At 39.6% G+C, this 17857-nt stretch overlaps 1 protein-coding gene across 5 annotated transcripts in view; it reads right to left on the reverse strand.

Annotated features, from left to right (window-relative positions):
- Positions 1-2974: 2974 nt before the first annotated feature.
- MYO16 (myosin XVI) overlaps positions 2975-17857 on the reverse strand; it is a 375232-nt gene continuing 360349 nt past the window's right edge. For 4 of the 5 annotated variants that reach the window (XM_064646539.1, XM_064646537.1, XM_064646538.1 and 1 more), the window contains one exon: positions 12587-17402. In XM_064646539.1, coding sequence (XP_064502609.1) covers positions 17169-17402 — 234 coding nt within the window. In that variant the 3' untranslated portion in view covers positions 12587-17168. Of the gene's footprint in view, positions 8460-12586; positions 17403-17857 lie in introns of those variants that run through there. The other variant, XM_064646535.1, reaches the window with a different exon arrangement.

Here is a 17857-nt window from a genome sequence, read left to right on the forward strand (position 1 = left end):
ACACACACAGTATGTGTAACAGAGGAGCTGGAAGCCATTGTGCAGCAGGAAAGCTATGATGTAGTCGCCATCATGGAAACGTGGTGGGTTGACTTGCATGACTGGAGTGTTGCCATGGGTGGCTACAAGCTCTTCAGAAGGAACAAGCAAGGTAGGAGAGGTGAAGGGGTGGCTCTGTATGTTACTTGAAGTCAGTAACAATAAGGTTGAGTGCCTGTGGATCAGAATCGGGGGAAGACCAACTAGGCTGACATCCTGGTGGGAGTCTGTTACAGACCACCCAACCAGGATGACGAGGGTGATGAATTATTCTACAGATGTCTCAAAAATTGCCAGCCCTTGCCCTTGTGGGCAAATTTAACCTGCCAGGTGTCTGCTGGAAACTCAATACAGCAGAGAAGAGGTAGTCTAGAAGATTCCTAGAGTGTAGAGAGGATAATTTCCTGCTCCTGGAGCCTACCCAGGGTGGGGCCCTGCTAGACCTGCTGTTCACAAACAGGGAGGGGCTGGTGGGAGATGTTGTGGTCGGAGGCCATCTGGGGCACAGTGACCATGAAATAATAGAGTTTTCAATACCCGGGGCGCAAAGAGGGCCATCAATAAAACTTCTACACTGGACTTGCGGAGGGCAGATTTTTGCCTACTCAGTGGTTCAGAGGGTACCTTGGGAAACAGCCCCTGAAAACAAAGGGGTCCAGGAGGGATGGACATGCTTCAGGAAGCAAGTCTTGAACGCACAGGAGCAGGCTGTCCCAGTGTGCCAAAAGGCAAGCCAGGGGGAAAATGGCTAGCCTGGCTGGACAGGGAGATTTTGAAGGAAATTAGGGGAAAAAAGAGAGTTTACATGACTGTGGCTACTCATGAAGAGTTTAGGAATATAGTTAGGTCCTGTAGAAAGAAAATTAGATAGACAAAGGCACAATTTGAACTCAATCTAGCCACTTCTGTCAGGGATAACAAGAAGTGCTTCTAGAAATACAGGGTTGGTCCCAGTTCTGTTTAATGTCTTTACTGATGATCTGGATGAGGGGATTGAGTATACCATTAGCAAATTTGCAGATGACACCAAGCTGGGGGGGAGTGTTGATCTGCTGGAAGGCAGGAGGGCTCTGCAGAGGGACCTGGACAAGCTGGTGAGATGGTCTGATTCCAACAGGATGAGGTTCAACAAGTGCCAGGTCCTGCACTTTGGTCACAACAACCCCATGCAGCGCTACAGGCTGGGGACAGAGTAGTTGGAGAGCAGCCAGACAGAAAGGGACCTGGGAGTTTGGATTGACAGGAAGCTGAACATGAGCCAGCAGTGTGCCCAGGTGGCCAAGAAGGCCAATGGCATCCTGGCCACTGGATGTATCAGAAACAGTGTGGCCAACAGGATCAGGGCAGTGATTCTTCCCTGTACTCAGTTCTGGTGAGGCCACACCTTGAGTACTGTGTCCAGTTCTGGGCCCCTCAGTTCAGGAAGGATATTGAGGTGCTGGAGCAGGTCCAGAGAAGAGCAATGAGGCTGGTGAAGGGACTCAAGCACAAGTCCTATGAGGAAAAGCTGAGGGAGCTGGGGTTGTTCAGCCTGGGAAAGAGGAGGCTCAGGGGAGACCTCATCACTCTCTACAACTCCCTGAAAGGAGGTTGTAGCTGGATGGGGATTGGTCTCTTCTCCCAGGCAACCAGCAGTAGGACAAGAGGGCATGGTCTTAAACTGTGCTAGGGGAGGTTTAGGTTGGATATTAGGAAGAAATTTTTTACAGAGAGAGTAAGCAGACATTTGAATGGTCTGCCCAGAGAGGTGGTGGATTCTCTGTCCCTGGAGGTTTCTAAGATGAGACTGGATGTGGCACTCTAGTAACAACAGCTGTGTTGGATCAAGGGTTGGACTTGATAATCTCAGAGGTGTTTTCCAACTCGGTTAATTCTATGATTCTATGACTCGAGGAAAAGGAATGAAGCTGAGTCAGGGGAGGTTTGGGTTATATATCAGGAGAAGGTTTTTCACCCAGAGGGTGATTGGGCACTGAAACAGGCTCCCTAGGTAAGTGATCACAGCACCAAGCCTGACAGTTCAAGGGGCACTTGAACAATGCTCTCAGGCACATGGGGTGATTTCCTGGGTGAAGGACCAGGAGTTGGACTTTGATGATCCTGACGGATTCCTTTGAATTCAGCGTACTCTATGATTCTATGACCTCTCAGTAAAGACCTGCAGATAGTAGATCCTACTGGTCCTGACTTGTTACATGAAAGGATGATTTGGGTTGCTGACTTCCAACACTCTATTTATTACAACATCATCAAAAGTCTTTGGATTTGAAATGACTCTGAGTTCACACAGGACACATACTACAGGGTCCAGTCATATTTTATAGTTCTCCTTCAGTGCTGCAGAATAGAGACTGTCTTGTTCCCCTCCAACAAGACTTGAGCAAGGCTGTGCATGAACTGAGGTGTTACTCAATGTATTTGGAAAACTTTAAATTGAAATATTGAAATGGAATTTAGCAAAATTTGAGCAGCTGAGCAGGATCACAGCTTTGCGGTTGGGTGTCTATGTGTTCTGTGCAAGTCCCAGTTTTGGTAAGTCCCTTTGGCTCTGCCAGTGTTGTGGGATGTGAAAGTGCTTGCCAGCTTCTGCATCCCTGAAACTGAATCTAGGCACATACCATCTGCCTTTCCTCCTCAAGCTATGGTCTTCAGCCAAAGCATATTAAGGCATACAAGAAGACAGTGAGAGCAAGTTTCAACAAATCCCCTAAATTAATGGGGAAGTCAGGACTGGGTGAAGTAGGGTACCATCGAGGACATGCAGCATAGAATAAGTGATCCTTCAGGCCATATGAGTAGAGACATATATTCATTCTTCCTGCACAAGCCAGTAGTGGATATCAAGGGAGGGATATTCTGCCCTTCAGTATAGGCATGATCTCTCTGAATCTGGCTTGGGCCGCTGCCCAAAATTAAATATGCAAATATGTAAAGCTTCTGAGGAGAAGAAATATTTTCTAATCAATTTCCATTAGGTAGAAAGATGTTACAGATATGTCGGTGGTAAACTTTGCTGCCAATTAATTAATACATCTACAGCATTACCGTCAATGGTTGTCAGAAACATGTGTTTGGTCTGGAAGACTTTTTCATATATTGACAGTGACTGGCCAGGCTGAAAGTAGGTGTATCCATTTGAATCTATTTTGACCTTTGGTTCATGGCATATGCTCATATCATGTCACATTACCTCATCATATCACAAAAGCTAAATGTCATACAGTGTTGTGTCTTAACCTAAGATGACTCATCAGCCCCTCTATTGTCAGATTATGTATAATTTAACAAAAGCACAGTAAATACAATGTCCTGTATAGTAATAGTAAGCAGTTGCATAAGAAGCTAAAGGCAATATTTATATAAAGGAAGAGACAAAGTAAAATTTATTTGGAACCTCTCCAAGGCTTATTTACTATTATTTCCATAAATCATTTTGCTATGTGTTAACAATTCTTTTGAACAATTATTTTCAATAGTCACAACCACAAGCCCTCGGAAATCTGCTGCTTAGGGCTCCCTGAATTATTACCATGTTTGAGGTGAAAGTTGCACCTGAAGACAACTGGCCAACAAACCAGTCCTTGTCTTCTATGTGGCTGGGGGAGTGCCCTGCTTACCATGCTCCTACCTTTCTCAGCCTATGTCTCAAAGCCTAGCAACATAATCAAGCTTGTGTCTGTTTGTAAAGCTTATGTCATCTGAGTGGAATATTGAAGTAAAATCCCTTGTGACTTAAGGAACCAGTCACATGTTGCCAAAAATGACTGACTGTGGAGCTTGACTGCCACAGGATGTAATTTGTTTAAATGAATGGCTGACAAACAACTGTGAGTGATATACAGGTTTGGATAAATTACAGTCAGTTCACAGGAAGCTCACAAACTGGGAAAAAAATCAAGCAAAGGATACATTCATCCTGCAAATTGGTTAAGTGATCTCTCCAGGCCTACACAGCCTACAAAATACTAGTGCTTGATAGAAGTAAAGGTTTAATATTCTAAGGACAGGTAGTTGCGTGCAGCTGCAAAGTGATACCTGGCAGCCCTTTGGGAGTGTGGCTATCATGCTTTCTTGAGACAAGGGCAGAGGGGTGGGCAGGTGCAGTTGCTTTCAGAAGACCTTTGCTTCTGGGCACTGAGAAGTTGTGAAGACCTGGATATAGCAAGTTTCAAAGCAAATGCTTCTGATCGTTCATCTAGCTACTCATACCCAGCTACCTGTGAGTACAGGCAGGTGCCATTCCAATGACCATGATTTTGTCAGGCCACATGACACTAGCAGCTTAATTTCTTTCCCTCCTCCTACTCCATGTTGGGCATAAAGGAGGGAAGGAACATGCAGAACTGTGCCCTTCCTGCCAGACTGAATGCTAGCATATTCCCTTTGTTCCTTCTATGTTCAAGCCTTGCCTACTGTCTCACACATAGAATCACAGAGTAATCAATGTTGGAAAAGACCTCCAAGATCATTGAGTCCAGCCTTTGACCAACCACCACTTTTTCAACTAAACCATGGCACTAAGTGCCATGTCCAGTCATTTCTTGAGCACTTCCAGGGATGGTGAATCCACCACTTCCCTGGGCAGCCTGTTCCAATGTCTGACCACCCTTCAGGGTGGCTTCAGAAACAGTGAGGAGCATTAGACTTCTTGCATGCAGCTTACCTATTTTGAAAGTCTGGGTGCCATGTGATATTTGCCAGCATGGTACCAAAGAGAAGTAGGAAACAAGTGATGTGACTTAATGAGGGAATGCGGCTTCTAAGGTAGCAACCATAAAGATGAGATCCTTATGTCAGATACTTCTATGTGAAATGCAGAGCATCTGCAAGTTCCTCAGTAGCCCAAGAAACTTGTGGGTTGCCAAAGACTTCTTAGAAATACTCAACTTCTTTCAAGATTAGAGTTCCCCTATCACTCCCTCATTTTGCCTTCCTATTCCTCTTTCAGTTGAAATGTCTGATACTAACTAAATCATCAACCGGGTTAAGCATTTTAGTAGGCTAAGTAATTATAACCCATGGTCATAACAAATTATATGGACAGGGGGGTTTTCAATTAAGAAATATTTTCCCATCCTTGTATAGCATATGACTTTCAATGTGTAGGCCATATTTCTCATTCTGCCACCCTGAGGGCACCACTTCCCTTTATATATATTAAAAAAAAAATGTTAATGATACACTTGTAATCACATGGCTGCATTTGAACAAATCTCATTCCAGACTTTCCCTGAAGGGTTTAATTATAGGGATTTGTGCAGAATCAACCCAGTTGTGATACTGGGTCTGCTACTGCAGCTGCGGGTTCATTTGAGTGTCTATGCTCCTGACCAAGTGTACACAAAGAAATGGGATGCAACATTCAAATGAACAGCTTAATTAATGTAACTGCAAACTGAACCTCTTGAAAAACAATTATATGTACCTTTCTGCAGAGTAGCAGATCATAATTTTGAGCTATCCCTTCAATATGGGAAGAAAACATGGTTCCAGTTCTTTTCATTATGTAATTTAAGTTAAGTGTATTTTTTTTCCACCACATATATTTAAAAAAACTAATTGAAAAGGAGCTCTTTCTCTGGTATTCTCCAATTAAAGGTCTGGGTCAAAGACTGATATTTGCTACACTGCTATAAATCTAGAGATGATACCTGGATTCCAGTGGAGCAGATCAGGATTTATATCAAATTTAATGAGAGTAAATTTGGCCTTCTAAATATGTAATTGTTCTTAGAGAAAAAAAAAATCCCTCACAGTAGTCACTGATTGTGGCATTTTAACAGTAACAGCCTGCATGATTGAGTGTTTTCAGTGCTTACTGACAGATGGTCACTGTGTTACAAAACAGCCTACAGTAAATAATGACCATATCCAGAGGAGAGATGGAAAATAGTTCTCTGTTCTACTATCCTTTTTTGCTGCACATAATGAAGTAGAAATGTTTCTTCAACTCCATTTTATACTGATCCTGAATGGTTAAAACTTCAATTTGAATGAAAAGTGGTAAGAACTGAAAGCAGAAAGGTTCCAAGTTGTTTTTATTTGTTGGCATCTAATAAACCATCGGAACTTTGTGGTTAATGTCATTCTATTCTTATTTCATAGTATACAGTTCCCTTCAGGTGCTAATGCAGCTTCTTTTGAAAGAACACAAGTAAGCTTAGGGTGAAGATATGGTTTCATAGCGACAAGATGACAGTTTTGAAACTCTTATTCCTCATAACATGATGAGTGTGAGTGCACAGTGGTCTGTATGACTGGGAAAGAGATTTCATCTCAATCACAATCCTTCAGATCATACTGTGTATTAACAGTTTATGACATTAACATTCACAGAGCTGTGAATTTACTAATTATCCTGTTATGCTACAGGAGTTATGTCTCTTATACTGTAAAAGAATCTGAAGCACCAAGTATGTTCAATAGGTGCCTCAAAAATGTTAGTAGATGTCTTGTTGTACACTAGGAACAGCACTGTAGAAGTACAAGTATTTCTATCTGTGTAGGAGGTGAGAGTCAAATGAGGGGAACAAATTGTCTTTCATCATATTGATAAATAATGGGAGTGTTTTTCAGAAGTGCAGAGACAACTTAGCCTGCCTTACTGAACACATGCAGACTTAAATTTTTGAAGAATAAATTGTTGATTAGTAGTTATCCTGATTTCCACTGCAAAAATTCTCAGTGATTCAACTGAGCTGAAGTGAAATGATGAAGCACACTGGAAAAATGATTGTACAGTTATTTGTTTATGTGTTGACTGTTTAGGAGTTCTAAAAGTAGGTAAACTGCTTTTTTTTGTCTTTAAAAAGAGCAGGTAAAACTAAGCATATGGAATGAGCAGATCTATGAGATAAGAATGTTCCTGCCAACTCCCAGAACCAAACTACCCTTCAGGAGTAAATTTCAGCCACGTCTTGCACAATCTACAGCAAAAACACTTATGACTTCCACTGAATCTTTATCTGTGCTGATCCTGCTTGCTCACTTTTTCACATTTGCACTTCACTACAGGTTAACGTCTGAGGTTTTAAACTGAGTTATTTTACTTTGTAAGCAGGGGGAAAAGAAAAACTTCCAAACCCACAAGCATCTTGCCTACCAAAGTTTTCAGGGCACACTTTGCATAAAGTTCACTACTATGGAGGTCAATGATCAGATTGAAATCAGAAACTTCCAGTGACCCTTTCCAGTTGCAAGTGCTCTTGGTCATAACCTGTGGGTTTTATACCCCTCTATGTATTTACATGTGTTTAAATTAGGAATTGTGCTGAACTAGGTTCTGCAATTAGAAACAAGGAGCTATGCTTTTATTAGAGGCCATAATGAGTTCTCAGAGCTAGTCACTTGACCCCAACAAGCTGTGGGAAAGATTTTCTGTGGTAGTTCCCACTTGTTTCTGATAATGAAATAGCCTCTTCAAGACCAACTAATCTCAGGAAAGGTGAGAGACATTCTCTTATCTATTAAGTACCCATTTATAATTGAGAAGAGCCTTTATGAAAGCAGCAGCATGTCTTTTGTCTTCTATATATATAGTAACATTCAGTGCTTATACTAAGTGAGCACTTTTGCTACAACTTGGTGGCAGTTTGAAATCCTGTGGGGAAATGAGTTCATGGCTTCATCACCTGCTAGAGAGTTATCACAGCTCAGCAAGTCTCACTGACCTTGAAAGCTGAATGATTACAGAGGTTTACCTTATCATATTTTAAAGGTGATATCATAGAATGACAGAATAGTTTGGGATGGAAGGAACCTTAAAGATCACCTGGTTCCAACTTCCTATGCCATGGGCAGGGACACCTTCCGCTAGACAAAAGTGTGCCCAAATCCCTATCCAACCTGGTCTCAAATACTTCCATGAATGGGACATCCACAATGTCTCTGGGAAACCTCTTCCAGTGTCTCACCACCCTCATTGTAAAGAATTTCTTCCTGATATCTAATCTAAGTCTATGCTCTTTCAGTTTAAAGACTTTTACATGCCTTTGTAAAAGTCCTTCTCCAGCTCTCTTGTACAGGCCCCCTTTAAGTACTGCAAAGTGCTATAAAGTCTCTCTTCTCTCTCCAGGATGAACAATCCCAACTCTCTCTTGCTGCTCTCATAGGAGAGGAGCTCCAGCCCTCTGATCATCTTCTTCCTCCAGACTGATTCCAACAATTCATGTCCTTTCCGTGCTGGGGACCCCAGAGCTCAATGAAGTACTCCAGGTGGAGTATCACAAGGGCAGAGTAGAGGGGGAGGATCACTTCCTTTGACCTGCTGGCCATGCTGCTTTTGATGTAGTTCAGGACATGGTTGGCTTTCCAGATGGCAAGTGGACATTGATGGGTCATGTTGAACTTCTTGTCAACCAACATCCCCAAATCCTTCTCCTCAGGGCTGCTCTCAATCTTCATGTGCCTTCATGTCAAGGCTGCAACAAAGCAAAATGGATCTTGTAATAGCAGTATCTGGATAAAGAGATAACTCTTGGCTCTTGGCAGTTTCAAGAACTTTTTTCATAGGTCTTTTCCAACCTAAAGAATTCTATGATTCTACAATTAATCTAAGTTTGTCTGCAACTTATATGTATGAAAAAAGTCTTTTTCATCCTAGCAAAGTAACAATTGTGTCCTCATTTTCAGCCATCATGGTATTGTGAAACTACTTCCCTGTCCAGTGGTACCTTTGATACGTTCTCTGATTGTATCTAAACAGAGTTAAATCTTGCTCTATCTCCTCACAGAATTCTCACCCACTTATTATTTCTGTGTATGAAAAGCAGAGGGAGACATGAGGAGTATTATTTCTCCAAATAACAGGGTTTGTAGCTATCATGCATGGATTGTAGAGGGAAAGGAAAACATTTCTAATGCATGAAGGCATATAACGGAATATAATCTGCAGACCCTTTGCCAAGTTTTAATTGAGAATCTTAGTATTCCTATAAGGGTTTTATTTGTAGTTGTACCTACTAAGGAGCACACGTTAAATTTACAGACAGTAAAAGAGACACATGGACACACACACATTCACAAAGTGTATCTCTGTGTGATACCACATTTATGACAATACTTTTTTTCATGCCGAGTGCTGTGTACCATAGGTCACCATCTCAGCACATTACACACAAACTCCACTAGTTACTCAGTTCCTAGATTGGTCTTCCAAAACTGATTTTTTTCCCTTCCTCTCTGGAGAGCTTTGAGTCTTGAAGCTCTGTTGTCTCTGAGATTGTGGACATGCTTTTCTCCATCAGGGGTGAAACAAGCATCTCTTATTTTCCCACACTGCAGAAGAACCTCTGGCAGTTTTTATATCATCACTTTGAATTCTGCCCCAGCATCAGGCATCCACTCAAATAACAAATATTTGGAAAAGAAGTGGGTCTCAGATGCCTCTTAAGAAGAGATCCTATGTGGAATCTCTCCTCCCTGCCAGTTTGCCAGTGATAACTTCCTAAGAACTCGTTTTCAATCACCTTTTTATCTACTTTATTGTGAACCAAGGTACTGTCTACCACAGCACCCTATAACCAAACTGATGAGATATGATTCAGGTAATACTAGGGAAAATACTCTCTTTATTAATAGGCTGAACAATCAACAAATTTGTGGATAATAGACAGCAAATTCTGTGTATGCAGTGGGATGAAGAGGAGTCAATGCTTCAGTAAACCTCTGGAGGACAGGGCTGATGTTCAGTGGGTACTGGCAACCTGAAGGAATGGGCTGGCAGAAGATTAATGTTGTTCAAATACAAATTTAAGTTTTGCATTAGCAGTGGAAAATCCCTATGCAACAGAACAGGTTGGGCGCTGATTAGATAGGAAGCAGCTTTGTCCATCAGGGCAAGAAGTTTTAACAGCATGCCTTTGTGGCAAAGGAAGCCAGCCTTACCACCCTCTACAACGTCACAAAAGAAGTTGTAGTAAGCTGGGAGTCAGTCTCTTGTCACAAATAGCAAGTGATAGGATGAGAGTCTCTTGTCACAAGTAGCGAGTGATAGGATAGGATAGTAACAAGTGATAGATGAGGCCTCAAGTTGTGCCAGGGAGGCTTAAATTAGCAGTAGCATCTTTGGAGGTATTTAAAAGACTTGTAGATGAGATGCTTAGGGACATGGTTTAGTGGTAGACTTGGCAGTGTTGGGTTTATGGTTGGACTCAATGAACTTAGAGATCTTTTCAAAGCTAAAAAATTCTGATTCTACAATTCTCCTTTTCTCCCTTAAGTACAGTGCTTCTTTCACCATGAGAAATATGGAGTCAGATGGAGTCCAGAATGGACAATATAGAAACCCAAGTGTCAGCGACAAGGCACCTGAAAGGCAGGTCTTGTGTAATTTCCCTATGAGATCCAAATCCTCACCAGGATCTGGTGTTTTATTCCTATACAGGGATTGCATAAAACAGTATATATAAATTTGCCATGATTAATTCCTTTTCTTCGCAGAGCATAATATGGATGTTTGGCAGGAATCTTGTACATGCACAAAAATAAGTAAACCACCTGTGGGCCTAAAAAATCAACTGGGGTCAAATGCTGAATTTAACTGAAGATCTTTGTAAAATCATGGACTTAAACTAGACCCATATTCCCCAGGTACAAATCAGCAACGCTGCGGAACAAATAAGCCTGCTGAAGAGTGTTTTAGCTGGTCCAGAAAAGCAAGCACATCTACATGAGATATTTGATATGAAACATCCATCATTGTGCCTTTGATCAACTAAACAGAATGTCTTTCCCACCTCAGAGAAGCTGAGGTCTGGATGTTTGTCTCCCCCAGGAGACAAATGATGCATACTTTTCAAGCTGCATGATATCTGACTTTGGTAACTACTCATGCCTGATGAGAACTCGGGGACTGTAGGACAGCAAATCAAGGCAGAAGGAAGTCTTTAAACTTTGAGAGCTATTTTTGGAACGCTGTCTTGATCTTTGATGATATGGCATCTCTCATGTTACTTACAGTACTTCTAAGGCTTGGGGAGTCCTGATCTCAGCATGGACCCAGAATATATGCTTCAAATGCACTTATTTTCAATATTGTCCTGTTTTAGCTTTTGTCTTTTCTAAATGCTAAGTTCATATCACAGACATGGGAGCCATATTAATAAAAGTTAGACTTGTGGTACTAAAATATAATAAATTAAGATTACTAGAGAAGTAATTTCTACTCAAGGTATTTTTAACTGCATGGACTGACTGGGACTAGATTCATAAAACAAGGATTTAGACAAAATTTATATGCAGGATGCTGGTCAGAACTTTGAGGAAGGTCATGATATCTAGAGATTTCCAAAGCACTTATCCAAACTTATCCGTCCACCAACGAATGTTTTCCTATCTTAGTCCTGTCACATTAGACAACCTGTCGCCTTTCTATCTGATTTATTAGGCTCAGACCACTCTGTTTGGGAGGTTCTGCGCTAAAACCAACTAAAGATAGTTTTAATTCAAACAGTCCACATGCAGTTGCCTTCCCAAAAGGGTGCAAAATCAGGTCCCCTAGTTTTTGAAATAATTTGTGACCACCAAGTTATACTACGTTGTGAGACAGAGAAGCTATACCTCCATAGGGTTCATTTAATAGCTGTGGCTATTTCCTTGCCACAACTTTCTAGCCTAGTGGTTTGAACAGTGAGAAAGTTGCATTCCAATTTCCATTTTTGGAAACATGTAAGTGATTTATAATAAGCGTCAATTAGAAACAGTCTGCAGCACATTTCTCCCCTTTCTGTGGGAGTATATAGTAGATTCAGCACTTCTCTTTCTGTACTCTAATGACTATCAGGAGACAGGTAACTACATATCCAGGCAGACTGATAAGGGGCTAGACCCCGAATAAAAAATAGTATGGGCACAAGCATTAGCTAATAGCTGTCACATGAACATTGCTATGATAGCAATATACCTGTGCTTATAAAATCTTCCCTGTCGATACTTCTAAAGACTTCAGCAGTTCTTCTGCATCTCAAAACAAGTACTTATTAGTATGGTCTTTTCAGAGAAGAGTGGATTTATGAAAAAGTATGTTTGTGAAGAGTTGAAATTAGGTGTAAATTCAGACTGCATCCAACAAAGAATTTCAGCTAGAAAAGATGAAAAATGTTGAAATATTTAAATATTCTATTTCAGTATTTTAAAGGAAAATGTTTTGTCCCAAAAAAATAAACATAAAAGTTATGCTGTAATTTTTTATATTTTTTTTCTTTTTTTATCATAAAATTCTGTTTGAAAATTTACCTAAATTGGCAGGAAAGGAAACAAGAAAGTGCTAAGCAGGGACTTTATTCACATAAATGCGAACCAAAACAACCTACCTAAGGTGGAAATAAATACTTCTAGCTAATTCAAGATGCGGTTGTTTACTGTAATAAATCAAAAATCCTCAAAAAGTCAAATTGTGACTTGACCAAACTTTTGCCTATGACACTTCACAGCCAAATTCATGATTTGGCCAGATCCAGCATACATTCATGTGGTTGGTGAAAAGGCCAAACCACAGGTGGGAGGACAGACAATCTTTGCTAATGATCTCATTCTCACAACCACAGCATAAGCCAGCACTGGGATTTATTTATTTCTTCTCAAAATGAAAATCCTGAGTATACAGAGAACAGCAAAACTGGAAGAAAAGCATTTCCTTCTGTTTTGTTCAGCCACTGTCAAATAGTTATGCTCAGGTCTTTTCTTTTTAAAAACTATATATTTAGAACACAAAGCCATTAAATGTTTAACACCATTCTTGAAAAGTGATTTATACAGAGTTTAATTACATTTATTATTTAACAGGCGAATGGCAAAACTTACTTCAGGTTCCTCAGAGCATTTCAGATATTAGCAGGCTTTTTAGAGATAAGAATAACAGGATTACTAGGGATGCAAATACTATACAGCAGAATTAAAAACTACAATTAATATGGCTATTACTATCACTTTAGAACTATGCTACAATCTATTATGCTTTCTTAGCAAGTTAATGAAATTCTTTGTCCCACACACAAAGAATCTGTAGTATAATAAAGTTAGTAATGAAATAAGTAAACCTTTTAGAATAAAAAAGGATCACTGGCAAAAAAAAAAAGGTAAATGCAATTCACTTACTCAACAACCATACTATTGGTTTTTAAACATTACAAATTTTTAAAAGGTTTATCACTTCATGCTGTACATAGATCTTTTGAAAAATATCGGTGCATGTATTTCTCTGAACTTCTAAATCAGTTTTTAAAAGCAAAGTTTTGCTTATAATCTGCAATAAGAATTACAGCAACTAAAAAACACCAAGTGTTATTTCAGGAATAACAAGTAAGGTATACAGGCTTTAAAAATTTTCTCATGCCAATAGCAGTTGTTTTTCTTTTATTGTGGTTTAATATGGTTCCAGAATTCCCTTGGCTTTAAGATCAATGACTTTTTAAAGTGTAAAACATATCTAATTTTTCTTACCTTATGCTGAAGGACAGATTGATTTGTTAGGTGTTTCATTTTTTTCCACGTTTAAAAATTAAGCAATAAGGCACAATGTGGAGGAGTTATCTGATGATAACCCCAGCATCCTGAAATTGCTTTATTGCAAAGATAAATATATCTCAGACTGTTCACTGGATATTAAGAGCATTAACATGCTCATAGAGCTTAATCCTTCCCTTCAGAATATTAAATTCATAAGGCTTTTTTTCATCTAAGCTATTTTTTAATGTGCAAGACAGGACTTCATATACTGAAGAAATACTGTTATTGGCTGGTGCATACTCCACTGAGGAGATTAATTTACAAGCACTGTACAGTTCTGCTAAAACTACTTCTCAACATTTCAAAATGTCAATAGTATATTTTCCCAGGCCTGTAAACACATTTTGATACACAATATAAACTTTATTGGTAGCTTTAAGACACCTTTGGGGGTAAGACACAGTAGGGTGTGAATTATGGTATAATAATTCCCTACCAATTGCACTGTTAGGCATGAGGACAAAGGCCAAGGGACCAATGAACACACTAGGTGTGAATTATGACATCATAAGTCACACTCTAGAGTTTCTTACTGCCATTAGAGAAATATTTAAAACATGTTTTAACCCAAATACTTTATTCCTATAGTACTTTATTTTAATGGAGTATCCCGAAAAATCTTTCCAAGTAAAAAGTGAGCCATTATGTAACCTGAAATTAAAAACAAAATTGAAACAAAACAAAACAAAAAGTCTTCTATCTACTGCTATTCAAATTTGTCACATTGCACTGTGATAACACACTTTAAGGAAGAGCCCCAGAAAATATGTTTTACCTAGGTTTGCAAAAAACAGTACAGAGGCCTCCTGCACATGGGGGAATAACTGGCTATGCTCATTGTCTGGAGAATCAGACTGCCACAATCAGGTTTGTACTGGCTTCTCCCATGTAACTGTATTGATGAAACTGCTAAAAAATCTACATACTTTTTTCCCACCCTTGGTTCATACTGCTGTAATAGGTCACAATATAGACCTTGAACAAGTAGCAAAAGGTTTCTTGAGCTCCTGCAGCTGAGGCTTCTCACAGCTCTAACACAACTCTTAGTAAGGACTGCAAGCAGGATAATGTATATTTATAGTGTTTCGCATTTTAAACTCCATTTGACAAATGCATTTTCTCCTCTCTGAGTACTCCTGCATTCCAAGTGCAGCAACGGCAACAGTGTCATCCAGAGATACACAAGCTCACCTTCCAAATAGCTTGGTGGCTTATAGCAAGCTCAGTGCAGCGGCAGAGATCTTGGCATGATTTAAACTGGCTTCTCAGTCAGTTTTTACAGCTTGTCCTAAATTTCCAGGCTGTTGTGGATTGATTGCTACCAGTCGCCAAGCCAGCTAGTAAGCACTAGAGTTAGCAATATGATAGAGCTTATGAGAGGGCTATTTGCCCGACCCATTTGAGGAGCAATAAGTTTGAGGGTATGTCTGCATGTCTCAGTGCAGTAAGGTGTTCAGGATTGCTAGGCTAGCTGAGTGGATGTTATTGTGCAGCAATACACATTTATGTATTATGTATAGCAATGTTGTCCCACATAGGGATAACAACTTGCATACTGGAAGCAAAATAGTTGCAAGGTCATGTTAATTAGCTCTCTTGCATCCAGTTCTGGAGCCTTTTCATTTTGCTCTCACAGTGGAGTTTTTGTACGTCCCTGGTTATTTCAGTGAAAAGACAGAAACCTCAATTCTTCCAGGCACAGCCTCATTCTGACATAATTATGTTGCAGATGAGAGTTGCTTTCTGCATAACCTCACTCATAGTGGTTACCTGCCCCTTCTGAGTAAAGTCATGATCTACGGCCATTTGCATCAGTCAAAGGTATGATTAGGAGTCTGGAGTTCCTCCTCTTCTATCTTACAAAGAGGACTTCTGTGAAGCTAACAGTGGTAACAAGGTAGAATTCTGAGCTAACTTGGTGTCTCCTCTTCCTTGTCCACTCAAAATGTCTATTTTAAACTCTAACAAGAGAAGGTGCTTAATTCTGCCTACAGCTTGATGATACCCATGGGAACAATTTGTTTTGTTGCTTCTCTGTAAAAACAAACAAGCAACTTCTTTTTGATATTCAGCCTGCTTGAAGTGTCTGTCAAACATGATGGAGAAACCTACATCTCTAAGGATTTTTTCCTTTTCCAACAAATTCCAACCAAGAGTGAGCTCCCTTTTTTAGATCTAGCTTACATTTGAAAATATTTGTTTTATATTCATTCGCAAAATTGGAAACAGTTTTTTGTGGATCCTGATAGGAATGGGACAAACAACCAAGAAAAGGGTTTCGCATTGGCTCTACATACTTCCAGAACTTAAAAATAAGTGGTCCAGGAAGAAAATCTGTGAATATATATAAATTACACGTTTTAGTGGCAAAGCAGTATTTCAAAGACTGCTGAGCAGTAGCTAATGAGTTGCCAGCAGCATGTTTTTCATAAATTAACATTACTGCCCAGAATTCATGTATACCAACTAGAATGCTGTTATTCTGAAACCATTTCATTACATGAAATTTGAGGTATAAATGCATCACTGTGCTACCATAATAAGAACATAATACTTTGATATACCCATCTCTGTAAAGCCTTCTGGCTTATAACAGTAAATCACAGCCCTATTTTCATACCTCATTACCATTAAGTATCTTTCCACTGACACCTGACCTTATGCATAATCAGGTATGAATTTCAAACCACACTTACAATCTAAATGAGTGTCTCGTTATTTTACATAACGCAGAATGAAGTAAGATTTGAGATATAACTGCAGAATTCACAGTTCACACATTCAGAAATGCAGGTCCACTGGAAAGAGGTAATGGTCTCTAATTTGTGACTGTGAACAGCACCAAATGACTCCTGCACTTAGAAGCTTTGCAAGAATTTCAGGATTGGATTTTAGAAAGGATATTGACAGTTCTGAAAAAAATAACACAGTGTTGAAACTGTTTGGTATGTTGTTAAAGATAAACTATGAAAGAAAAATGCAAGTACTGAATTTATTACCTGTATTTTGAAGAAAAAATGACAGCACCAATTGCATAAAGTTATAAAACACCAGGAATAAACATGTAAATAATCTTCATGTTTGCAATGCCAATAGAACACAGACATCTACAAAGAAATATATATATATATGTATACATGTAATATAATAAACCCATTCATTAGGGAACGAGAAACATATTTTTTGTACTGTATAAAACAGCTGTACAGTGTGCACACAGGCTTTCATGATCTCTTTAAAATGTCTGTCAGTCACTTCTCCCCATCATCATGTGCTTACTGTAGTTTCTTCATTGTCCGTGGGAGAACTCAAAGTGACTATCATGTACCTTTACACTAAGTACTTATAGTGCAGTTTGTCTCCATACATATATACACACGAATACATACATATACACACAGGTGCACACATATATGTATACATGTATATATATGAAAAGAACAAACACACACATGTACACACACACACAACAATTCTAAATAGCTCCTCCATCCTGTGCTATTGAATTAGTGCTTATAAAAAATCCCTGCACACTTTGTGAAGGGAAGAAAACTTGCTGATTGTGCAGATTGAAGTCATTAGTTGGTTGCATTCCTAACAGTCTGCAAACACACACATCTGAATCATATGGTGGTATCCCATATGCCCGAAGAGAGTCTGTTGCAGGAAGTATCTTCTACCTTCTTCAGCAATGTCGGCTTCTTACAAGGGGGTGGAGGTGGAGCTGTGTTTCTTTGCTCAGTGTTGTGCAAGATTTGCTGCCAGTCTTCTCTCTCTTCACATAGTTTTCTCCTCCAATCTAGAAGCTCTTGCAGAGCCACACTCTCATTCTCTGAAAGTCTAAGCTGATGAATAACCTGTAAGAAGAAAATAACAATAACAGCAATAATAACAGTGGATAAAGTTAATTCTCCTGGCAGTGTAAAATCGCAACATCTGTGTTGAATGATCCTTCACACAGGATCCTCTGCTTCTTTTGCCATGGATGTAAACCTGTAGGCAGGACAGTTTCAGGTCTCATTTTCTTATTTCCTTAGTCAAGATCTCAGTGACATGTATAAACAATCACTTTCACCAAAATAACTTCCCCTCGAACTCATGAGATGTGTTTTATACTGCCAAGACCTGTGTGGGGAGGGAACCACCCTGGAGCATTATAAGCTTATCCACACATTCTTCTAGGAAGATGAACAGAAATCCTGAGACAGAAATCCTGAGCTCGCTTAGACATGTTAGATGGTCAGTGGCTGTTACTGCTCCCATTCTCCTATTTACAATTAAAGAATACATGTGGCTAAGCACTCAAGTTCTA

This window comes from Pseudopipra pipra, chromosome 2 (genome assembly GCF_036250125.1).
Source record: "Pseudopipra pipra isolate bDixPip1 chromosome 2, bDixPip1.hap1, whole genome shotgun sequence".
Classification (NCBI taxonomy): domain Eukaryota; kingdom Metazoa; phylum Chordata; class Aves; order Passeriformes; family Pipridae; genus Pseudopipra; species Pseudopipra pipra.